The 19217-nt window shown below is 37.7% G+C and overlaps 1 protein-coding gene across 5 annotated transcripts in view; it reads left to right on the forward strand.

Moving 5' to 3' along the window:
* The window catches only part of Pcyt1b (phosphate cytidylyltransferase 1B, choline), a 93618-nt gene that overhangs the window by 41414 nt on the left and 32987 nt on the right, over positions 1-19217 (forward strand). For 4 of the 5 annotated variants that reach the window (XM_021732875.3, XM_005334793.4, XM_040271287.2 and 1 more), the window contains exons 2-3: positions 6777-6876; positions 13716-13832. In XM_021732875.3, coding sequence (XP_021588550.1) covers positions 6777-6876; positions 13716-13832 — 217 coding nt within the window. Of the gene's footprint in view, positions 1-6051; positions 6316-6776; positions 6877-13715; positions 13833-19217 lie in introns of all 5 variants that reach the window. The other variant, XM_040271323.2, reaches the window with a different exon arrangement.

A 19217-nucleotide genomic window follows, 5' to 3' on the forward strand; every position in this document is an offset into this window, starting at 1 on the left:
ATTTTATCACATCTCTCTCTTAAAAAAAGAAATTATTTTGAAGTATAAAAAAAGAAAGGCTGAAAATAAATATGAAAAGTATTAGCAATAACTGTCTCTGGGAAGTAGAGTTATTGGTGACTTCTGTTTTTTTCTCTTGATCTTCCCAAGTTTTCTATAACATGTATTATGAAGATGAGAAAAAAATCTATGAAACACTGATAAGTACATGGATCTTCTTATTATGTTTAAATCATGTTTTTGTCTTTATCAATAATTATTCTCTCTCTAGTACTTATTCAACAAATATTGATGGACCTTTTATGTGCTAGGCACCACTCTAGGGAGCAGAGATACAGCAATAAACACAACAGATCAAGTCCTTGCTTTCTTAGATCTTCCATAACACATATTGTTTCCTCATTTGACAACCTGGACCCTCTTCTACATGTACTTATACCCTTCGCTAATGAGTGAATTGAATCTAATCACCTTAAGTATCACTTACATTCTGTCAGTTTCTAAACCTATATCTCTAGCATAGTAATCTCTCCCAAACTCCAGACTTATTCATTCAACTGTTTACTGGACATCTGCACTTGGAGATCTAGTAGGTATGTCAAATCAAATCCCAGAGAGAACAGAATTCTTAATATTTCCATTCCTGTTTCTCCTATTCTTCTCCTACTCTTCCAATGTTTTCCCCATCCTATGGAGAACTGCAAATTCCAGGCCAGCCTGAACAATTTAGAGAGACCCTTCCTCAAAATAAGAATTTAAAAAATGTCTGGACATGGAGTTCAGTGGCAGAGCACTTGCCTAATATGCTTGAGGCCCTAAATTTGGTTTCTAGTACCACAAAATACTGTTTTTAAACGCCAGTATTTCTAGAGGAAGTGAGCAAAAGGAAAATGTAGTAGGAGATATAGCCGAGATAAGGCATGGAGGAAGTTAGTAATTCTTTAGGCCATTTACTTTGGAATTATTTTGATTCTTCTCATTCTTTCACACTCTCCATCAATCTCTTCCAAATTTTATTTATACCAAATCTATCCAGAGTCTTACCACTTTGTGTGTGTGTGTGTGTTAGAGATGGAAACTACGGTATTGTGTATGCTAGGCAAGCACTCTACCACCAAGCTATACACCCAGCCCAAAATCTGACCACAACTATCACTCCAGCCTCTGTCTTCTTTTGCCTGAGACACCTCAATGGTTTTCTTGTTACTACCTTTGCCCTCTTACTGTTTAGTCTCAAACAAGTGGTCCTCTTAAAGCTGGATCAGATCATGTCAGATCAGATCATTACTTCTTCAAAAATTTCTAATGGTTCCCATCTCCCTGGAGTGAAAACCAGTCCCTGTAGTTTCCTAAAAGCCCCTTACTCTAGTTGCCTCTTACTAACTTCCTTCATGCCTTATCTTGGCTATATCTCCTACTACATTTTCCTTTTGCTCACTTCCTCTAGACATACTGGCATTTTAAAACAGTATTTTGTGGTACTAGAAACCAAATTTAAGGCCTCAAGCATATTAGGCAAGTGCTCTGCCACTGAACTCCATGTCCAGACATTTTTTAAATTCTTATTTTGAGAAGGGGTCTCTCTAAATTGTTCAGGCTGGCCTGAACTTGCAATCCTCCTGTCTCAGCTTCCCAAGAATCTGGGATTATAGGCATGAGCCACCATTGCCCAATTCTCCCTCTTTTATCATAAATGGTATCATACTATATAACATATATACATATTGTTTTGTGACCTGCTTTTTGCATTCAATGAAATCATTATATATATATATATATATATATATATATATATATATATATATATTACACACGCACACATACACACCTATCTTACCATTTTTTCCTTTTTGAGGTGCTCAGGATTGAACCCAGGGCCACTATATGCTAGGCAAGTGCTCTACTACTGAGCTACACCCCAGCCTTATCTTACTATTTTAATGATGCCTATTACCTAATTACATGTGCATACCACACTTAACAAAACAAAAAATGGAAAATTCATGGTGTTGAGCCATGTTCTGGGCCTCTTTTTCCTTCACTCCATTGAAGTGTGTTGGTGAGCACTTTGTTCCAGCTGTCTGATGTGGGATTCTACATAATCAATGACAAAGAATCCAGTGATTCATGTGTGTCAGACCTATGGGAAACTGTGAGACCTATTTTTCTTCCCTCTGTATTTCTAAAAAGATTAAAACATTCTGATCCCAAGTAATATCAGGCTTAGCAATTATGTTCAGAGATGAGTAAAATTACAAACTCTAGTATGAATGAGATTGAAGGTTGAGATTTTGTAATATCTTTCTTTTAACTCTCAATTTCTGGTTCTAAAATTTATCAGTCCAATTATCTTCAGTCAATAATGCACATTTCATAAGTACAGATTCTACCAGCCATTTTTTACACTCAAGTAATATTTGCATTGTATATTTTATATAGTACTTCATAGCTTTTAAGGAAATATTTGTCAATGTCCAATTAAAGAGACTCTACAAATGAAATGTCCAACATATAATATCCTTCCTTTTAAAAAATCTGCAGGGAATATGGCTTTGGTATAGCACTATAGTGCAATTTACAAAAGCAGAACTTGCATGATGAATGAGCAACATATTATGTAGAAAAAAGTTTTATTATGGGCTGTGTCCAAGTTTGTGGTCTTGCAAGGTCTTTGTACACGTGAGGTCCAGGTTGCTGGGCCAGGGCTTCTTAAAATCCTCACTCTCCTCTGCTTAGCAATAATTTCATGTGCCTCCCCAAATTTTAATTTAGGATATGGCTCTCTAGGGGGGAATCATCTATCCTCTGATGATCCCCAGTAGTTCAGAGGCTTAGTGTCTATGATTCACATGTTGAGAAGAGTAGGGCTTTTGTTCCAAAATGAAATTATTGAAAATTGAACATGTCTTTTCAAACTAATACCTCCTCCCATTCTAAAGGGGCTACCGTTCACTTTGGAAGATCACTGTCCCAGAACCAATTCTATTTCTTTTTTTCTTATTTTTTCCCTCCATTTAGTTATCCTCAAAAGATCTAGCTAGCATCAATTAGACATGATCTGAGTAACTTAGAGTCTAAGCTGAGGCTTGCTGGTTACTACATGTGAGATTCTACATGATCAATGACAAAGAATCCAGTGAGTCGCCTGACCTGCTTCACTAAGCCTAGGCACAAATATGGTGAAGTGCTTTTATTTCTTTATTAATTGTTTGGGTTCCCCTTCTCAAATTATCAGGAATTTTAGTATCTCCTTTCTGAGGTCTCTCCATTCTAATTTTCTAAAAATCCTGAGTGTTTATTCAGTTCAATTCCCCCTTTTTCCTACTGCTAGGGCACAATAATTAAGACCAAAATGTATGGTGTACATAAACCGTTTCCTCACCTTTGAGTAACTATTGTTGCTTTACAAATTTATCTATCTCTGCTCTAATTATCAGATTTCACACCCTCTAGATTACACCTTTCTTGGAAAATGGCAACACCTTATCTCTTTAATAGACTTTGTGACTAGAGTGTAAAAGATCTCCAAATAGTAATTTATTTTCGATCATGTGAAGAAGATTCACTGTCCATGTATAATAAAGGGTAATGCATCTTTAATGTAAGCTAGTTTCATTTGCCAACTGATTTGCCTGTTTAGGTCAAGTCCTAAAAGTCCATTCATAAGTCAATTTGCTTATTCTATGGATAACTACACTCTTTTATTATATCAAAATATGTAGTATTACATATAAGAATGAGTAATGATAGCAATAATAATAGCTACAATTTCCTGAGTATCAAGTATGTTACACATATTATCTGTTTTTCACAATAACCCTAGAAGATAGTTACCCATTTTACAAATGAAGCTGAGGTTTCAATAAACTAAGAAACTTGCTTTTTTTTTTGAGAGAGAGAGAGAGAGAGAATTTTAGTATTTATTTTTTAGTTTTCGGCGGACACAACATCTTTGTTGGTATGTGGTGCTGAGGATCGAACCCGGGCCGCACGCATGCCAGGCGAGCGCGCTACCGCTTGAGCCACATCCCCAGCCCTGAATTTGCTTTTAAGAGCACACAAAGTCAAATATTTGTCTTGTCCCATCTAAAGCTTCTGCTAAAGTGACAATAGGCCACTTATGACTTTCCTTGCCACAGCTGTTGGTCTGCAGGATAGCTACCTGACCCAATTGCAGCTCACCTTGGTTATGGCCTGATGTGAAAAGATGAGCTTGGCCACTCAGGAACTGCCTCAGGATCTTTGTGGTGTGTGTGTGTGTGTGTGTGTGTGTGTGTGTGTGTGTGTGTGTGTGTGAGTGAATGGAATCCAGGGCCTTTCACATGCTAGGCAAATGAGCTCTACCCACAAACCTGCCTTAGGAATTTGAATCAGAAAACATGGAAAGAAGCAGTAAGTTGGTAACAGGAGCTGAGGCTGAAAGGCACAATCAGAAGTTGATAAATGAGTGTTGTGAAGGGAGACAGAGGCCATGATAAGCCATCATTAAGCTAAATTTATGGGGAATAGAAGGCAGGCAAACACTTTGGTGTGGTGGCAGCATATAGGGTGAATGGAAATGGAGTAGGAAGAAACATGTTCAGGGAACAACCAGATTGGTACAGAACACTTGGCACTCTGGGGCCACACTCTGCCCCTTTCTTCCTATTCCATAGTTTCTGCACCAGAGCAACCTTAAAATAAATCCTTCATCCCTTGATCTAACTTTAGTGGGTGCTAGTTCCTTTTCTTGTGGGGAGGGAGATACTGGGAATTGAACTCAGGGGTACTTGGCCACTGAGCCACATCCCCAGCCCTATTTTTTGTATTTTATTTAGAGACTGGGTCTTACTGAGTTGCTTAGTGCCTCACTTTGCTGAGGCTGGCTCCGAACTAATGATCCTCCTGCCTTAGCCTCCCAAGTTGCTGGGATTACAAGCATGCACCACCACGCCTGGCAGTGGGTGCCAGTTCCTTTTAACCAGAAGAGCCAAATTAAAACACATAGCCCATGAGTACTGCAAAGGGGATTTGAACCCCGGTTTTATGGCACAGAGTTTCTGCTCTTGTCACTATACCCCTTTGTCACATTACAAATGCAGCTTCAATCCACAAGGTCACCTTAATATATCTGAAAAAGAACCAATAGTGGATTCAAGTTTTCTGAATCTTTGTCCCAAGTTTTGGTTTGCCTTTAGAGCCCTGAAGAAGAGGGTGTGGGTTAAGAAAGTCTCAGGCAACTGGGAGGTCTCCCAACAATCTGGGGCAGGACTCCCATTTTTAGGGTGGAAGTCACTGCAATAGTGGAAGGGAATAGGCCCAGGACATGGATCCATTCTGGTCAATGCAGAGAATAGTGGCTTCTTAAGGGCAGGGTCTGGTCTTATCTCCACTTCTAGCCTCAGATTCTAAGACAGTGCCTGATGTGTATTTGAATGAATGATTGATTGAATAAATGAATGGCAGAAGTGGATTACAGCTCCTTGTCAAGTGTATGGATCTTCCTCTCATATGTGGAAACTATGAGAAAAAAGGAAAAATGGGATCTTGGGTAAACAGAAAGGAGACCAGTAAGATAGAGGAAGGGAATCAGGTAGAGGAAGGAGGGGAGGGAAAGAGGAGGAAATGGGGAATAAAATTGATCAAATTATGTTATGTGCATGTGTGAATATGTCAAAATGAATTCCCACTATTAGTTATAATTATCATGCAACATTAATTTTTTTTTAAAAAAAATGTATGGGTCCTTCTTCAGTTGAATCTTCCCAAGTCAAAGAACACCTGTCTCCATCTCTAAGAAACTATTCACGCAGCACTATGACTAATGTTTACAATGACTAGTCAACTTTAGCTTAAAAATTACCAAAGATGATGTAGTGGTGACTGTGATAATGACATAGTTCAAACACTACAAAAAGACAACTCTGGATTGCATCTACCCTGTTTACAAAAACACCGCCCGCTTTGTCTTCCCCTGTCTGGAGAGAGTGAGATTTTCATTTTAAGAGGCTGACTAAAAAATGCAGGGCCACTTCCTGGGCAGGCTTCCAAGTGACTACATCTTTCTCACAGCGTTCCCCAGAGCTCCAGCCTAAGCTGCCTGGGGCGGGGCCTCCAGCCATTGGTGGCTGGCGAAGCTACCACAGTAACAGTTATCTGCAGCCCGCCAGAATTGCTGTGCTTTTAGGCCCTCCCAGAGCACAGATAACGGCCTTGGTCTTTGCACTGAAGAGACGTCAGAGTTTATGATTGGCCAGGCTGGCGTGTGAAATAGAGGAGATGTCGTGCCACGCTTCCGAGTATGATGCTCCTTTCAGCCGAGTACCCCGGGTGTGGGTGAGTCTAAATGTTTGAAGACTGCCCTCATTGCTTGGGAGATGGTCAAAGCTGGGCATTAGGCCTTTCCAGGGGCATGACTTAGCATCTTTATTAACCCTGCTGAGCCTCAGTTGCCTTTTCTGTGAAATAGGCATAGTATAAAGTGTGCATCCATCGTAGGGTGTTGTGAAGCCTAAGAGGCGTGACAGATCCAGAGTAGCTCATCTGGTACCTGGCAGATGGTAGACACTGAAAAGCTATTATTTCTGAAGCACCAGTTAAAAAAAAAAAGGGCGGGGGGCATCATGACAATACCATCTTTATTTCTAGCAGTACAATATTTCTCTGAGAGGCTTAGCAGATATATTTTACTTCTTATTCATACCTGTGTAGTCCACAAGAATAAAACTTCAGGGAAGATGGTGCTGAAGGAAAACTTGTGAGACTGTATTCCCTTTGTTTTCTTTTTTCCCTTCTAGACCCTGACTGCACCTGCCCCATTTGCAGATGAAACGAGCTGCCAGTGCCAAGCACCCCATGAAAAACTGACCATTGCTCAGGCCCGCTTAGGAACACCAGGTGAGGCTGTTCTTCTTTTTCCCCAAATGGGCTCTGCCTTGATATTTAAAGTATTTATAAAGGTCCATCATTATTTGAGCATTGCTTGCTTTCAATTAGAGTTGAATTTAGAGATTATAGCACCATGCAAGAAGGGTGAATGTTAGCAGTGGTAACCTACACCAACCAAAGTATCCAGGTAAAAGATGCAGCTTAATGCAGGAATTTAAGCCCCAAATCTGTCATTTAATAGTTCAACAGACATGGGCAAGTCATGAGAGAGATATGAGTCTGTTTCCTCATGTGCAAAATGGGGACAATAATACCTGTTCTGCAAAGGTTTTGTAATAGCTAAATTCAGTTAAAAATACCAGAGCATTTTTTTTTCCAGTGCTGGGGATTGAACCCATGCATGCTGTACCACTGAGCTGCATCTTTAGCACCTTTAATTAATTTATTTATTTATTTTTATTTTGAGACAGGGTCTCGCTAAGTTGCTGAGGCTGGCCTCCAACTTGCAATCCTCCTACTCCAGGCTCCCAAGTCACTGGGAAAATAAGACCAAACCTGGCCCAAAGCATTTTTTAAACCATGAAGGCTTTATGAACCCAAACTACTATGTAATTATTACTATTCTTAAAAGTCTGCATTTAAAAAATAAAAACAAACCTTTTTAGCATGCCTTAAAAATACTGGGCTCTTCGATAAAAGTTTATTCATTCATTCATTATTTTTTTAAGGCTGTACCAGAGAATGGATAGTGAAGGGATTTAAAAAGAATATAAATATAATTTGTTTCCCAAGGGTTTTCATGATAATTAAAGAGACAAGACAATTAGAGATGAAATAAAAACCACAAGTAGCATGCTTGCAATGTGCTTAGGGGCTAAATCCTACAACACAGATGATGACTGACAGTTTAGAAAAGGGCAAATTCATTTGGCCTGGAGTGGTCAGGCAAGATGTCAGGGAGGGAACAACATGGAGCTGATACTTTTGTGAGAAATAAGGTTTGAACTGTGTGGGCAGAAATGGAAAATATGTTCTCAGAAGGATGGAAGAGAAACAATGAAGGCACAGAGATAGAGAGGTGTGTGAGAATAAATGAGTGTAATTCAAGTTGGTTGGAATGGAGTAAAAAATAAGACTAGTTGAGCAAATAAGTTTTGAGCCAGTTATGATGATATAACTTAATGGTTTTTACTTCCTTTGCCCAAAACAAGTAACCTAAACTTAGAAGAATCCATGGGACAAAGAACTATTTGCTTAACAATAAGAATGGATATTTATTAAATGCTTACTATGCATTGAGGTCTTTTATGTATCATGCAATTTAACTATCATACTTCTTTATTTCGGGGGAGTACTGGGGATTGAACTTGGGGGCACTCAACCACTGAGCCACATCCCCAGCCCTTTTTTTGTATTTTATTTACAGACAGGGTCTCACTGAGTTGCTTAATGCCTTGCTTCTGCTGAGGCTGGCTTTGAATTTGTGATCCTCCTGCCTCAGCCTCCTGAGCCACTGGGATTGCAGGCATGTGCCACCATACCCAGTTTAACTATCATAGTTCTACACAGCTAGTACTTTTAGTATTTCACAGATGAGGAAATGAAGGCTTAGAGAAGTTGTGAACCTGCATAAGTTTAGGTGGCAGTGATTCTCACACTTGAGCCTGCAACAGAATCACCTGAAGTGCTTGTTAAAAACACAGATGGCTTCCAGGCCCAGTGGTGCATGCCTGTAATATCAGAGGCTCTGAAGCCTGAGGCAAGAGGATTTCAAGTTCAAAGTCATCTTCAGCAACTTAGCAATGCCCTCAGTGACTTAGCAAGGCCCTCAGCAACTTAGTGAGATCCTGTCTCAAAAAATAAAAAGAGCTGGGGGTGTTGCTCAGTGGTAAGCACACCTGAGTTCAATCCTTGGTATCAAAAAAGAAAAGAAAAAAAGAACCACAGATGGCTGGGGTGGGTCTCAAGAGTTGCTGCTTTAACAAGTTCCTGGGGATACTGCCACTCTGCAGAGCACACCTGCAGAACCACTTCTAAGTGGTAAAGTTGAGATTTGATCTCAAACCTATTTGTGTTAGAGCTTGATCTCTTAACCATGACACTCTGCTTCTTCTTTAAGAATAGCCTTCAAAAGAGTGAGGTGAGGAAGAGGGTGATCAGAGTAAGCTTTTTCATGAGCTTCTTTTGAGAAGGGCAACCAGAGGCTTAGGGAGGTAACACAGAGCAGACTTTAATGTGTCAAGAATCACCTGGTTAGCTTGTTAGAGAAGCAGAATCCCTGTTGTGCTCCCTACCCACACCAAAACCTCAAATCAGGAAGGGAGCCTGGACATCTACATTTTTAACAAACAGCTCAGATAATTGTTAAGTTGGTGGTCTGGAAACAATACATTGAGAAAAACTGACCCAGCAATAAATCCAAGGTATGCCAAATGAAAGTCCAGGTGTGTATTAGCTTTCTGTGACTATCATAAAACAACTGAGTTAAACAACTTAAAGGAAGAAAGTTTTATTTTGACTCACAGTTTCTGAGGTTTCACTGCATGATCACTTGGCCCTGTTGTTTCAGGCCTATGACAAGGCTGAACATTGTGATGGGGAGAATATGGTGAAGCAAAGTTGCTCACATCATCATGGGCAGGAAACAAGAAAAAGTGAGAGGAAAGAGCTGAGGTCCCAATATATCCTTCAAGGGCACGCCTCTAATGACCTAACTTCCTCCAACTGGGCCCCATCTCTTAAAGTTTCCACCACCTCCCAATAGAGCCATTAGCTGGGGACCAAGTCTTCAACATATGAGATTGTGGGAGACATTTAAGATCCAAACCATAACAAGGTGGTTTTGAAGAAAACAGATTTGACCTCAAGTTAAATAATGAGTTTCAGGTCCAAGCAGAAAAGGACCTTACTTTTCTGGGGAAAAAGAAAAGGAAGCAGAACTTACTATACATCTGCTATACTGTATCTCATTTAATCTTTACAAAAACCATGTCAGATGTTTATGACTGTGTCCTTTCTACAAAGGAGGCTAATGAGAATTGAAGAACTGAAAAGTAAGTTGTCAAATGTCCTGACTGGGTAGAATTGGGATTCCAATTTGAGTCCCTTTCACCTCAAATCTCTGCTTTGTCCATCACAAGGGGCTGCACTGTGAGGCATGGCCCTCAGCCAATGACCATGGAGCTCAGTGAAAACATGCTCAAGCTTTGAACTGAAGGATGGATGGTGTGTGAACAAGAGAAATGTCCACACATTACAATAAGCTGATACTAATATATCTTTTAAATTTCTTTCAATCTGCAGGTCCTCCTTCCTTCTCTCCCCTCCCCCTCTGCTTTTTATCCCTTGAAGTTTAATTTTTGAAGAAACAAAGACACCAGGTTCTTTTGTTGTTGTTTTTGGTCTTGTAGAGCTTCTCACAGTCTAGAAATTGCTGACACATTACAATTTTTAAAAGTGAGCTTACTGCAAAATCAACTCTGCAAATACTCTCAAATTTACTAAATGTCCTTCTTCCCAGTAATTATGTCATCTTTCTTTTCTTTCTTCCTTGCTTCCTGAATTCATTTATCCTGATCACCTCTGAATCATTAACAAAAAGTTCTACAAAACTGCCATCTGCTTTTCCATGGGGTTTATATCTTAAAACAAATTTTCCTCAATTGAAATCAAATTGAATAAGAGCATTGAAATCAAGGATCCCTCATTAGACAGTTTGTTATTTCGAAGCATTTTCTGTTTACTGTGCCTTATTTAGAATACAGTATAATCCTGTGAAGGCAATTCTGTTTGTTCAAAATAGTGTATAATTGAAAATAGTTGCAGTTCCTAATCTGACATAAAGTCTCTAGATATTCTATTAGAGAAATTTATTAGAAACATTATACCATCTGAATCTATTAATGTAACATTTATTTGTTTTCAAATTAATGAGGTGGAATTGCATCAAGAAATAATCAGTATTTGAAATCTAAGTTCTAAAGATCATTCAATAGAAGTTTCCATTGATTTCTTTCTTTTTAAAGCATTCACAGAAATACAAGTAGTACAAGCTTCCTCACAAACAAGCAAACAAAAAGACAATCTGAAAGTAGAAGAGGAATACTAGGGGCTGGAAAAGGGGTAGGGAGGAAGGAAAGGGTGAAGGTAAAAGGGTGAATGGATATGATCAATGCACAATGTATGCATGTATGGAAATATCACAGTGAATCCCATTAATTTGTACAATTAGTGTGTTAATTATAATAAAAATTTGTTTATAACATAATACATGCATGTATTTTAAAAAGTCAGACTCTTAGGTTTATAAAGAAAATCAGCAATACCTTTCTCCTCCTACCTCACCCCTAATTCTTATTTCCAGTAGGCACTCAACACTTGACAACTGACTTTACAAAATGTTTTTGACATCTCTCATTCACTGTCACTGTCTTCCTTGTTTTCTCTAACCTTGGCAAAATTATGCCTTCTCCCCACCCAAACTGGGGTTGGAGCCGAGGGCCTCACACATGCTAGACAAGCACACCACCACTGAGCTACATTCCTAGCCTTTTTAATTTTAAGACTGGGTCTTAATAAGTTGCTGAGGGTATCACTAAGTTGTGAGACTGCCCTCAAACATGTGATCCTCCTGCCTCAACCTCCTGAGTTGCTGGTAGACAGGCATGTACCACCGAGCTCTACAAAATGATACCTTTTAAACTCTTTTTTTTTTCTTTTATGAATTTTTGGCATTTAATTAGGCATGTATTTCTTTCTTTTTTTTTATTATTGGTCGTTCAAAACATTACATAGTTCTTAATACATCATACTCTTTTTTATACTTGTTTTGGTGTTTTGAGCAGGAGGTAGAGATAAATGTGTGTGTTCTGTTGAGCATATTTAATTGATAGTCCTCATATTCTATATCTTCTTATTAATCATAATTATATATATACTTATGAAGTACAATGTGATATTTTGATTCATGTATACATTGGGTAATAATCAAATCAAATTTTTAGTGAGTAGAATAGTGATAACCAGAGACTTAGGAGGGTAGGAAGTGGAAGAAGGGTGAGAGGTTGCTTAATAGGTACAATGTTAATGTCAGGGGAAATAAGTTCTCGTGTTCCTCTTTTTCTTTTTTCTTTTTTTTTCTTTTTTTTGTGAGATGGGGTCTTGCTATGTTGCACAGGCTGGCCCCAAACTCCTGGGTTCAAGTGATCCTCTTGCCTCAGCCTCTCAAGTAGCTGGGACTACAGGTGCATGTCACTGCATCTGGCTTCTCATATTTCTCTTTTAAAAAATCCATTGTGGGGGCTGGAATTGTGGCTCATTGGTAAGAGTACTTGTCTAGCATGTGTGAGGCCCGGGGTTCAATTCTAAGCACCACATATAAATAAATGAATCTAATAAAGGTCCATCAACATCTAAAAAAAATCCATTGTGGAGGGGCTGGGGTTATGGCTCAGTGGTAGAGTGTGTCCCTAGCACATGCGAGGTCCTGGGTTCGATCCTCCGCACCACATAAAAATAAATAAAGTAAAGGTGTTGTGTCCAACTACAACTAAAAAATAAATATTTTTAAAAATTAAAAAAAAATCCATTGTGGGACTGGAGGTAGCTCAGTGATAGAGCACTTGTCTTGTGTGTGCAAGGCCCTGGATTGAATCTCCAATATGGAGCAGTAGGGTGGGGGAAAAGCACTGTTGTGACCACATAGATGTCTTTTCTTCTTAGAGAATAAAATGTCCCTATGACATATGTAACCATGGAGAAGAGGTGACAGATGTGCTTGGGACAAGAGTAGTTTGTTATGAGAAACTACTTCTTTCTCCTGTTATCTATTTTTGGATCTTCTTGGATTTTCATTTTCCGATTCCTTTGTTGAGAGTAGAGAAGGGTGTAAAAGTTGGCAAACAAATAAAACTTTCAACAAATGTAACGGGCTTCTTTCAAACTAGCAGGATAGGGGTATAATAGAGTGATACCCGCCTTCCTTCCATTGTGTGACTTGCTTTATGCACCAAACTGATAGAACCCTATCCCCCTAACCCTCCCTTTTGACTCCCTTTTGACTCCCTTTTAACCTTCCCTTTGGCCTGGTGCAGCAAGTATCCTGTGGGACCATGAAGGACTATAGTGTTGATTGCTTACCTCCAAGCACCATCCTTATATGTAATGCTTATTTCGGACTCTCCTCCCTTTGGGGGCATGGGACCCCATCTCCTATGATATGAAAGAGGTTAGAGAGTGACTTTGTGCAATGATATTATTGAAAATGTTTAACAACTGGCCCTCCAGATGGAAATAAGCCCTGATTTATAGCATTTGCCAATTTCTACAATGAAAACACCCTTACCATGGCTCACTTCAGATTACCAATGAGACTTGAAGTTGGGAAGAAAAGTGTTTGAGCAGTATGAACAGACTCCAGCACAGCTTTGCCTTTGAAACAGGATTTTCAGTCTTCATTCAAGACCGCCAGACTCAAGGACATAGTCATTTGTCCTTTCCATTGAGCTCCTCAGTTACTCATGTCTTGATGTTCCTGCCAAGCCGACTATGCCGGCTCAGACATCTAGATTTCACTCTGAGTCAAGAGAACTCCCCAGTGCTCTGTGTTTGTCTTTCCTGTTGGCTAACAATGTGTGTTCTCGTTTGATCTTAATTTTGTTTTTTGTTTTGCTTTGATGTCTTTAGAAGAACCTGTATTTAAAATCAATTTCATGCACCAATATGAAATTGATGGTTCGGAGAGATTGCATCTTATCTAGGTAAACTTTCTTATGGCACTATTCTAATGGAAGGTAACTGGAATTCCTTATTCTTGCAGTTCTGTTAACACTGTTTTCTTTCTTTCACAGTTGACAGGCCTGTCAGAGTATATGCAGATGGAATATTTGACCTCTTTCACTCAGGTCACGCAAGGGCACTTATGCAAGCAAAAACACTGTTTCCCAACAGCTACTTGTTGGTGGGAGGTAAGAATTGCATTTTTCTATGTCCAGAAAACTCCTTTATAATATGCTTTCTGAAAAGGGTCCCTTTCAAGTAAAATCTGACATTGTTAATGCTTCCAATTCACCCTGTACTGGCTCACTTGTTCACTGCCTGAAATTTAAAATGACATTTTAAAAACCATAGGGGAATTATATCATGAGATTGTGTACCATTGATCCTCAGAGAGACAGATTAATAATACCACCAAGGGTAGCTGCTTCACAATTTCCATTAATGTCTTTCTAATGGAATTTGGGGTATGATCCAGAGGCATGATTAAGAGAAAAGCAATACTATTCTGATTTCAAATCTTGGAGAACTAAAGAGGTTTAGGATGATTAAGGGCAAACAAAGTCATTGTCTATTTCCTTTGTGTAACCCATAGCATTTGGGACAGTATTGTGCTAATAATAATGGCTTAAGATAGCCCTAATTAGTTGAATTTTTGTTCAGTGTGTTAAAGAAATGGAGATTTATGTACCCAAGTAATCTTGGTTCATAATGAAGGGATTGACTTACTTCAAAAGTTTATGGAAAGAGAAGAATGGTTAAATGTGGATCAAAATTTTTCTCCCCCAGAGGGCCTATCTATTTCAATTTGGGCAAAAGGGATAGTACCTGCCTAGTAGGCTTTCATTCTCACTTCTGTAGCTTCTGAAAGTAGCATTTGCATTCACTATGATCAGTTTTTGTGGTACTGTATAAAGTGACACCACCCACCTTTATTTATTTATTTATTTATTATTTTTAAGTTTTTTTTTTTTACCATCAATCTTTAAACTTCTGTGAGAAAAAAAAACAGTGCTGGTAAGAGACTGTATTTTTTTTAAGTATTTTGGTATCTTCTGCAAGTTTTAAAACTGCTTTTTGTATATTTAAGAGGAACCATTCTGCATATTTTGCTAAGGATAGTGATCATATGGCTATTGAATAGAGTTCTTTCAGAAGGAAGAGAAGTAAAAGGCAGCAGTTAATGGACAAGTCATGCAGAGGACACCCAAAGTGGGTAGAAAACCCAACTCTTATTTTATTCCCATTGTCCTGAGTGGAAAACTTTGTTGATTGAGCATGGACATCTGGAGTCTGGTCCTAGGCTACCAGAAACTTGGGGAAACCTCTGCTGTGTTTGGGTTTTGCTCGTTTTGGCAACTTAACCTTGGAGATGGTTTGGTGTGGATCACAGTGAAAGTTTTCTGTACTCCTAGAGTTTTAGACTCACACTTGTCCACACTGAGCCCCCAGCAATTTGTCAGTTTAAATTTTCCTTCCCAGCACTGGATCCCTCAGAGATTTCTGCTGGTGGGTTTCTGCTCCAGTAAATTGTGATTCTTTTTATCTGTCTGTCTCTCCAATGTTGGGGGCAACCCTGTGACATCATTTCTCTGACAAATCTTTGAAGAGTTGTTGATTTTTCAGTTGCTTCTTCTTTTTACTTGTCATTAGAATGGAGTGGTAATGTCTAAGCTCCTTACATGCCAGGCAAGAAAATAGAAGTCCAATTTTGACATTTTAAAACAAAATTATTACCTAATCACTTACATGTACCAGTGGCATTTAAAACATATGACACTTTGAAATGTACCCTTATTCATCCACAAAATATATCAAGCTCTTTTTGAACTTTCAAATATTTTATAAATTGTCTTTTTTTTCTCCTCACATTTATACATTCATTCTTTTCTCTCCTATAATTTTTTCATAATGGGATGCTTTAGTGCTTGAAATCTTTTTTGATTACTCTATCATATTCTCTGAAACAGAATTATGTATATAAATTAGCACACAACTAACCAAAATACTGCAATATAACTTTTGATAAATAATTATTAAAAATGAACATAAATTTGATCAGCAGTGTGTCTCTTAATGAGACGAGTGGGATCTCCTTATTTGTGAATGTACTTGTGGATAAATATAACTATTGCTAGAATGAGGCAGTGTTTAACATAAATTTTATTCCTATTTTCCTTGTTATACATATATATAATGAAATATTTGGTTCACACAAATGCATATATGGGAATGGAATGAGTTTGTTACAGTGATGCCACTCAATTCTTTGAATTCCTTCAGAGTTACTAGCCCAAAAAACACAAAAATAATTTATTATTATTACTATTATTATTATTATTTTGTCACTCAAAGTAATCTATCAAGTGACTATTTGCTAAGAACCTCCTTCATATTTGTTGTAAGCAATGAATTGGAAATGACCTTACTCACAAAAGGAATTGTTAAAGCTATTAGAATCATTTGCCTTTTCTCTTTCTTGGAATAATAACAAAAGGCTATATTCAAGACTTATCAAATGACTCTTAATTATAACCATTACTCTTTTACTTGAAAGCAACTTATTCAACCAGATACATGCAGAAAGGGCTGGGAGAATGGAAATATTGGTAATTTCATTACACCATTACCAAGCCAGTATTGTTCTGTGTGTGTGTGCTGAGATTGAACCCAGGGCCTTGTGCATCAGCCCAATAATTTTTGAAACAATTTTATCATTTACTAAAAAAAAAAAAAAAAATGGGGCTGTCAGGCGAGGTGGCACATGCCTATAATCCCAGCTATTCAGGAGGCTGAGACAGGTAGATTGCAAGTTCCAGGCCAGCCTGAGCAACTTAGTGAGACCCTGTCTCAAAGCAAAACTAAAAGGGAAAACTTTGGGGCTGCAGTTTTAGCTTACTAAATATTCAGAGCTTATTTTCTAACCTAATTGGCAAAACTAGTCCTTACATTCAAAACTACTAGGAACCAAGAAAATGTCCTTTTAAATCAAATGTATTAATGCATTTCAAGAGGCTTTATAAAAACCACTGAGAAATAATTATAGAATGGATTATATAAAAGAGAATGTTAAGAATAAAATAATGTAGATCTAATATAATAAATTATAAACAATACAATAAATCAATGTACTTAATTTGTAGTGATACAATGTAATTTATAGATAAAATTAGATGGCATTAATAAGAAGAGAAACACAATTTTTAAAAGTTATGTTATTCCTTCTCTAATCATTGGTATGTATGTGTAGTAAATTCTAGTGTTTGGCTTTGGGGAATAATTACATAAAATCAAATATAAAAATAAAAATAATTATCTTTGTTAGATATCATGATTAAAATTTTCCTATGTATTTAAAGATGGAAAGGAAAAAACCTACTAAAAGTAATTGCTCTGGGAGTATGTAATTTTATTTTTTATTATAAGGAGGCAGAAAATAAACATTTTAGAAGATAAAATAGAATAAGAATTATCTGTAAATGGAATATTTTATAATGTGAATTTATAAAGTAGGTTTTTAACTTACTTTTTAAATAATGCATATGGAATCTGGAAAAATCATGCTAATGTTTTGTTCAGACATTTATTCCAGTATATCTTTAAAAATTTGATAATTCCAGAAAATATTCCAGTTACATTTCCGAGAAGCAGCAGTACCAGCTTATACAGCTTTGGCTTATTAAAGTGATTTTGAAGTGAATAGCTGGAAAAAATGCTTACTCTTAACTACAAGAGAAAAGCCATTTTTAGGATTCAATATGAGTGTTGAGAATAGCTGGAAAAATGCTTACCCTTAACTACATGAAAAAGCCATTTTTAGCATTCAATATTTCTTTCCAGTGCTCCGTTTGCTTTGAATTCCTCCTAGGCCTTATCCCTAAAGATCCATGTGTTTTCTGGTAATAGTTGGGAGAAAAGGAAGCAAAGTTGTTAGGTCAAAATTTGCATTATTCTCTATTCTACTACATTCAGTTTCTAACACCAAATTTCACCTGTAACAGAAGTACGTATATGACAGGGAAAGAGAGGAAGCTTTTATAGGTTTGTGGCACTTCAAAGAGTCATTAAATGGGGTTTCTATTTGGTTTGGCCTGAGGGTGAAACCTCTTACCACTTGAAATGTAACATAGTAAGGTTTAGATGGTACCTCTCCTTTAAGAGTAAGGCACCTCTCTTTTAAGTAAGGTAAGGGTGGTTTTGGATACAGAGACTTTTTCAGACTCATTAATTTTAGGAAAGGGTGCTATTAGATATTGAGGTTCCAGACACTGATTCCTTTAAAACTGTGTTTGGATCCCTCCTGAAAAGTTTTTACATACCCCTGAAGGTATGTGTACTCTAGTTTGAGGGAACTTTGGCCTTAGATTATCTTTTTGGATTATCACAAACCAACTTAATGGCAGACAATTCTATACTGAGGACATTCAGAGGGGCCCTTGAAGAATAGGTATTCTGTGTCATCCGTTGAAAGGCTGGCTCTTGATATTATGTGTGTAGTTAACAAATAAAAATGCTTATGGTGAGTTAAAAGAGATTCTCATGTCAATTGTAGTCCCCCTTACATCTACAGGTAGGTTCTTTTTAGGAATTCTGCGTAAAGTGAAGGCTTTACCCTGTGAAGCTACTCTGGTTGGGGCAAGTACATGGACAGGTATTTGGTGCCAATACTTAGTATTTACCAGAAACAATTTATTAAAAGATAGGAAACTGGGATAACTGGAGGTACTGTAGTCTACTTCTCAGCCTTAGGCAGGAGTAGACACCACAACTGTCATGATTTCACAGTATGATTATATTACCTGCATATATAATTTCTTGAGCATATAGATAGTAATTATTTGAATTTTTTCTGTGCAAGCTTACCTTGTTAGCATTATTTTAATGAATTGAAACGATTCACTTGTAAAGCACTTTTTTCTTCATTTTAATTTAAAATTTCATGTCATTTGAAAACAGAAAGAAATTACAATTTATAGCAGAATTTTTTCCCTAAAAATATTTTTAAAAGATGAGAGTCACTAAACATCTACCTCTGCATCATAGGAGGGGAATAAAAATGAAATCAATAAATATATTACTACTGCTACTATAGTTGATGTAAATATTACTCCACAAGCTTGTATTTATACTTCATTGAATTTTAATTGAAATGAAATATTCCTCTACAGCTGGGGGCGTAGCTCAGGGGTAGACCACCTGCTTAGCATGGAGGAGGCCCTGGGCTTGAACCCCTGTATTGCAAACAAACAAACAAAAAAACAGTTAAAAAAATTCTCAGATTTCATTTGCATGACTGGTGAGAAACTCAATCGCAGTTTTTATTGGGTTCTTTTGACTTCCCCAGAGTCAACAAGTGTCCAAAATATTTGCAAAACAAACCAGGAGAAGAGCTTCTAGTCTTCAACTCAGTGACATTTTTTTTCACTGTCCTCATTGTCCAAGCCCACATAATTACTAGCAGAAAGCAGATCCATTGCAAGTGAGGCAACTGTGGTCTATGCCCAGGTGGGTGCTCCTGTGCTTAGGGCCTCATGTCCTCATTCCTCTTGAGGCTCTGCCACTGGCCCCTTCTGCTT

The sequence above is a fragment of the Ictidomys tridecemlineatus genome, chromosome X (assembly GCF_052094955.1).
Source record: "Ictidomys tridecemlineatus isolate mIctTri1 chromosome X, mIctTri1.hap1, whole genome shotgun sequence".
In the NCBI taxonomy this organism is placed as follows: domain Eukaryota; kingdom Metazoa; phylum Chordata; class Mammalia; order Rodentia; family Sciuridae; genus Ictidomys; species Ictidomys tridecemlineatus.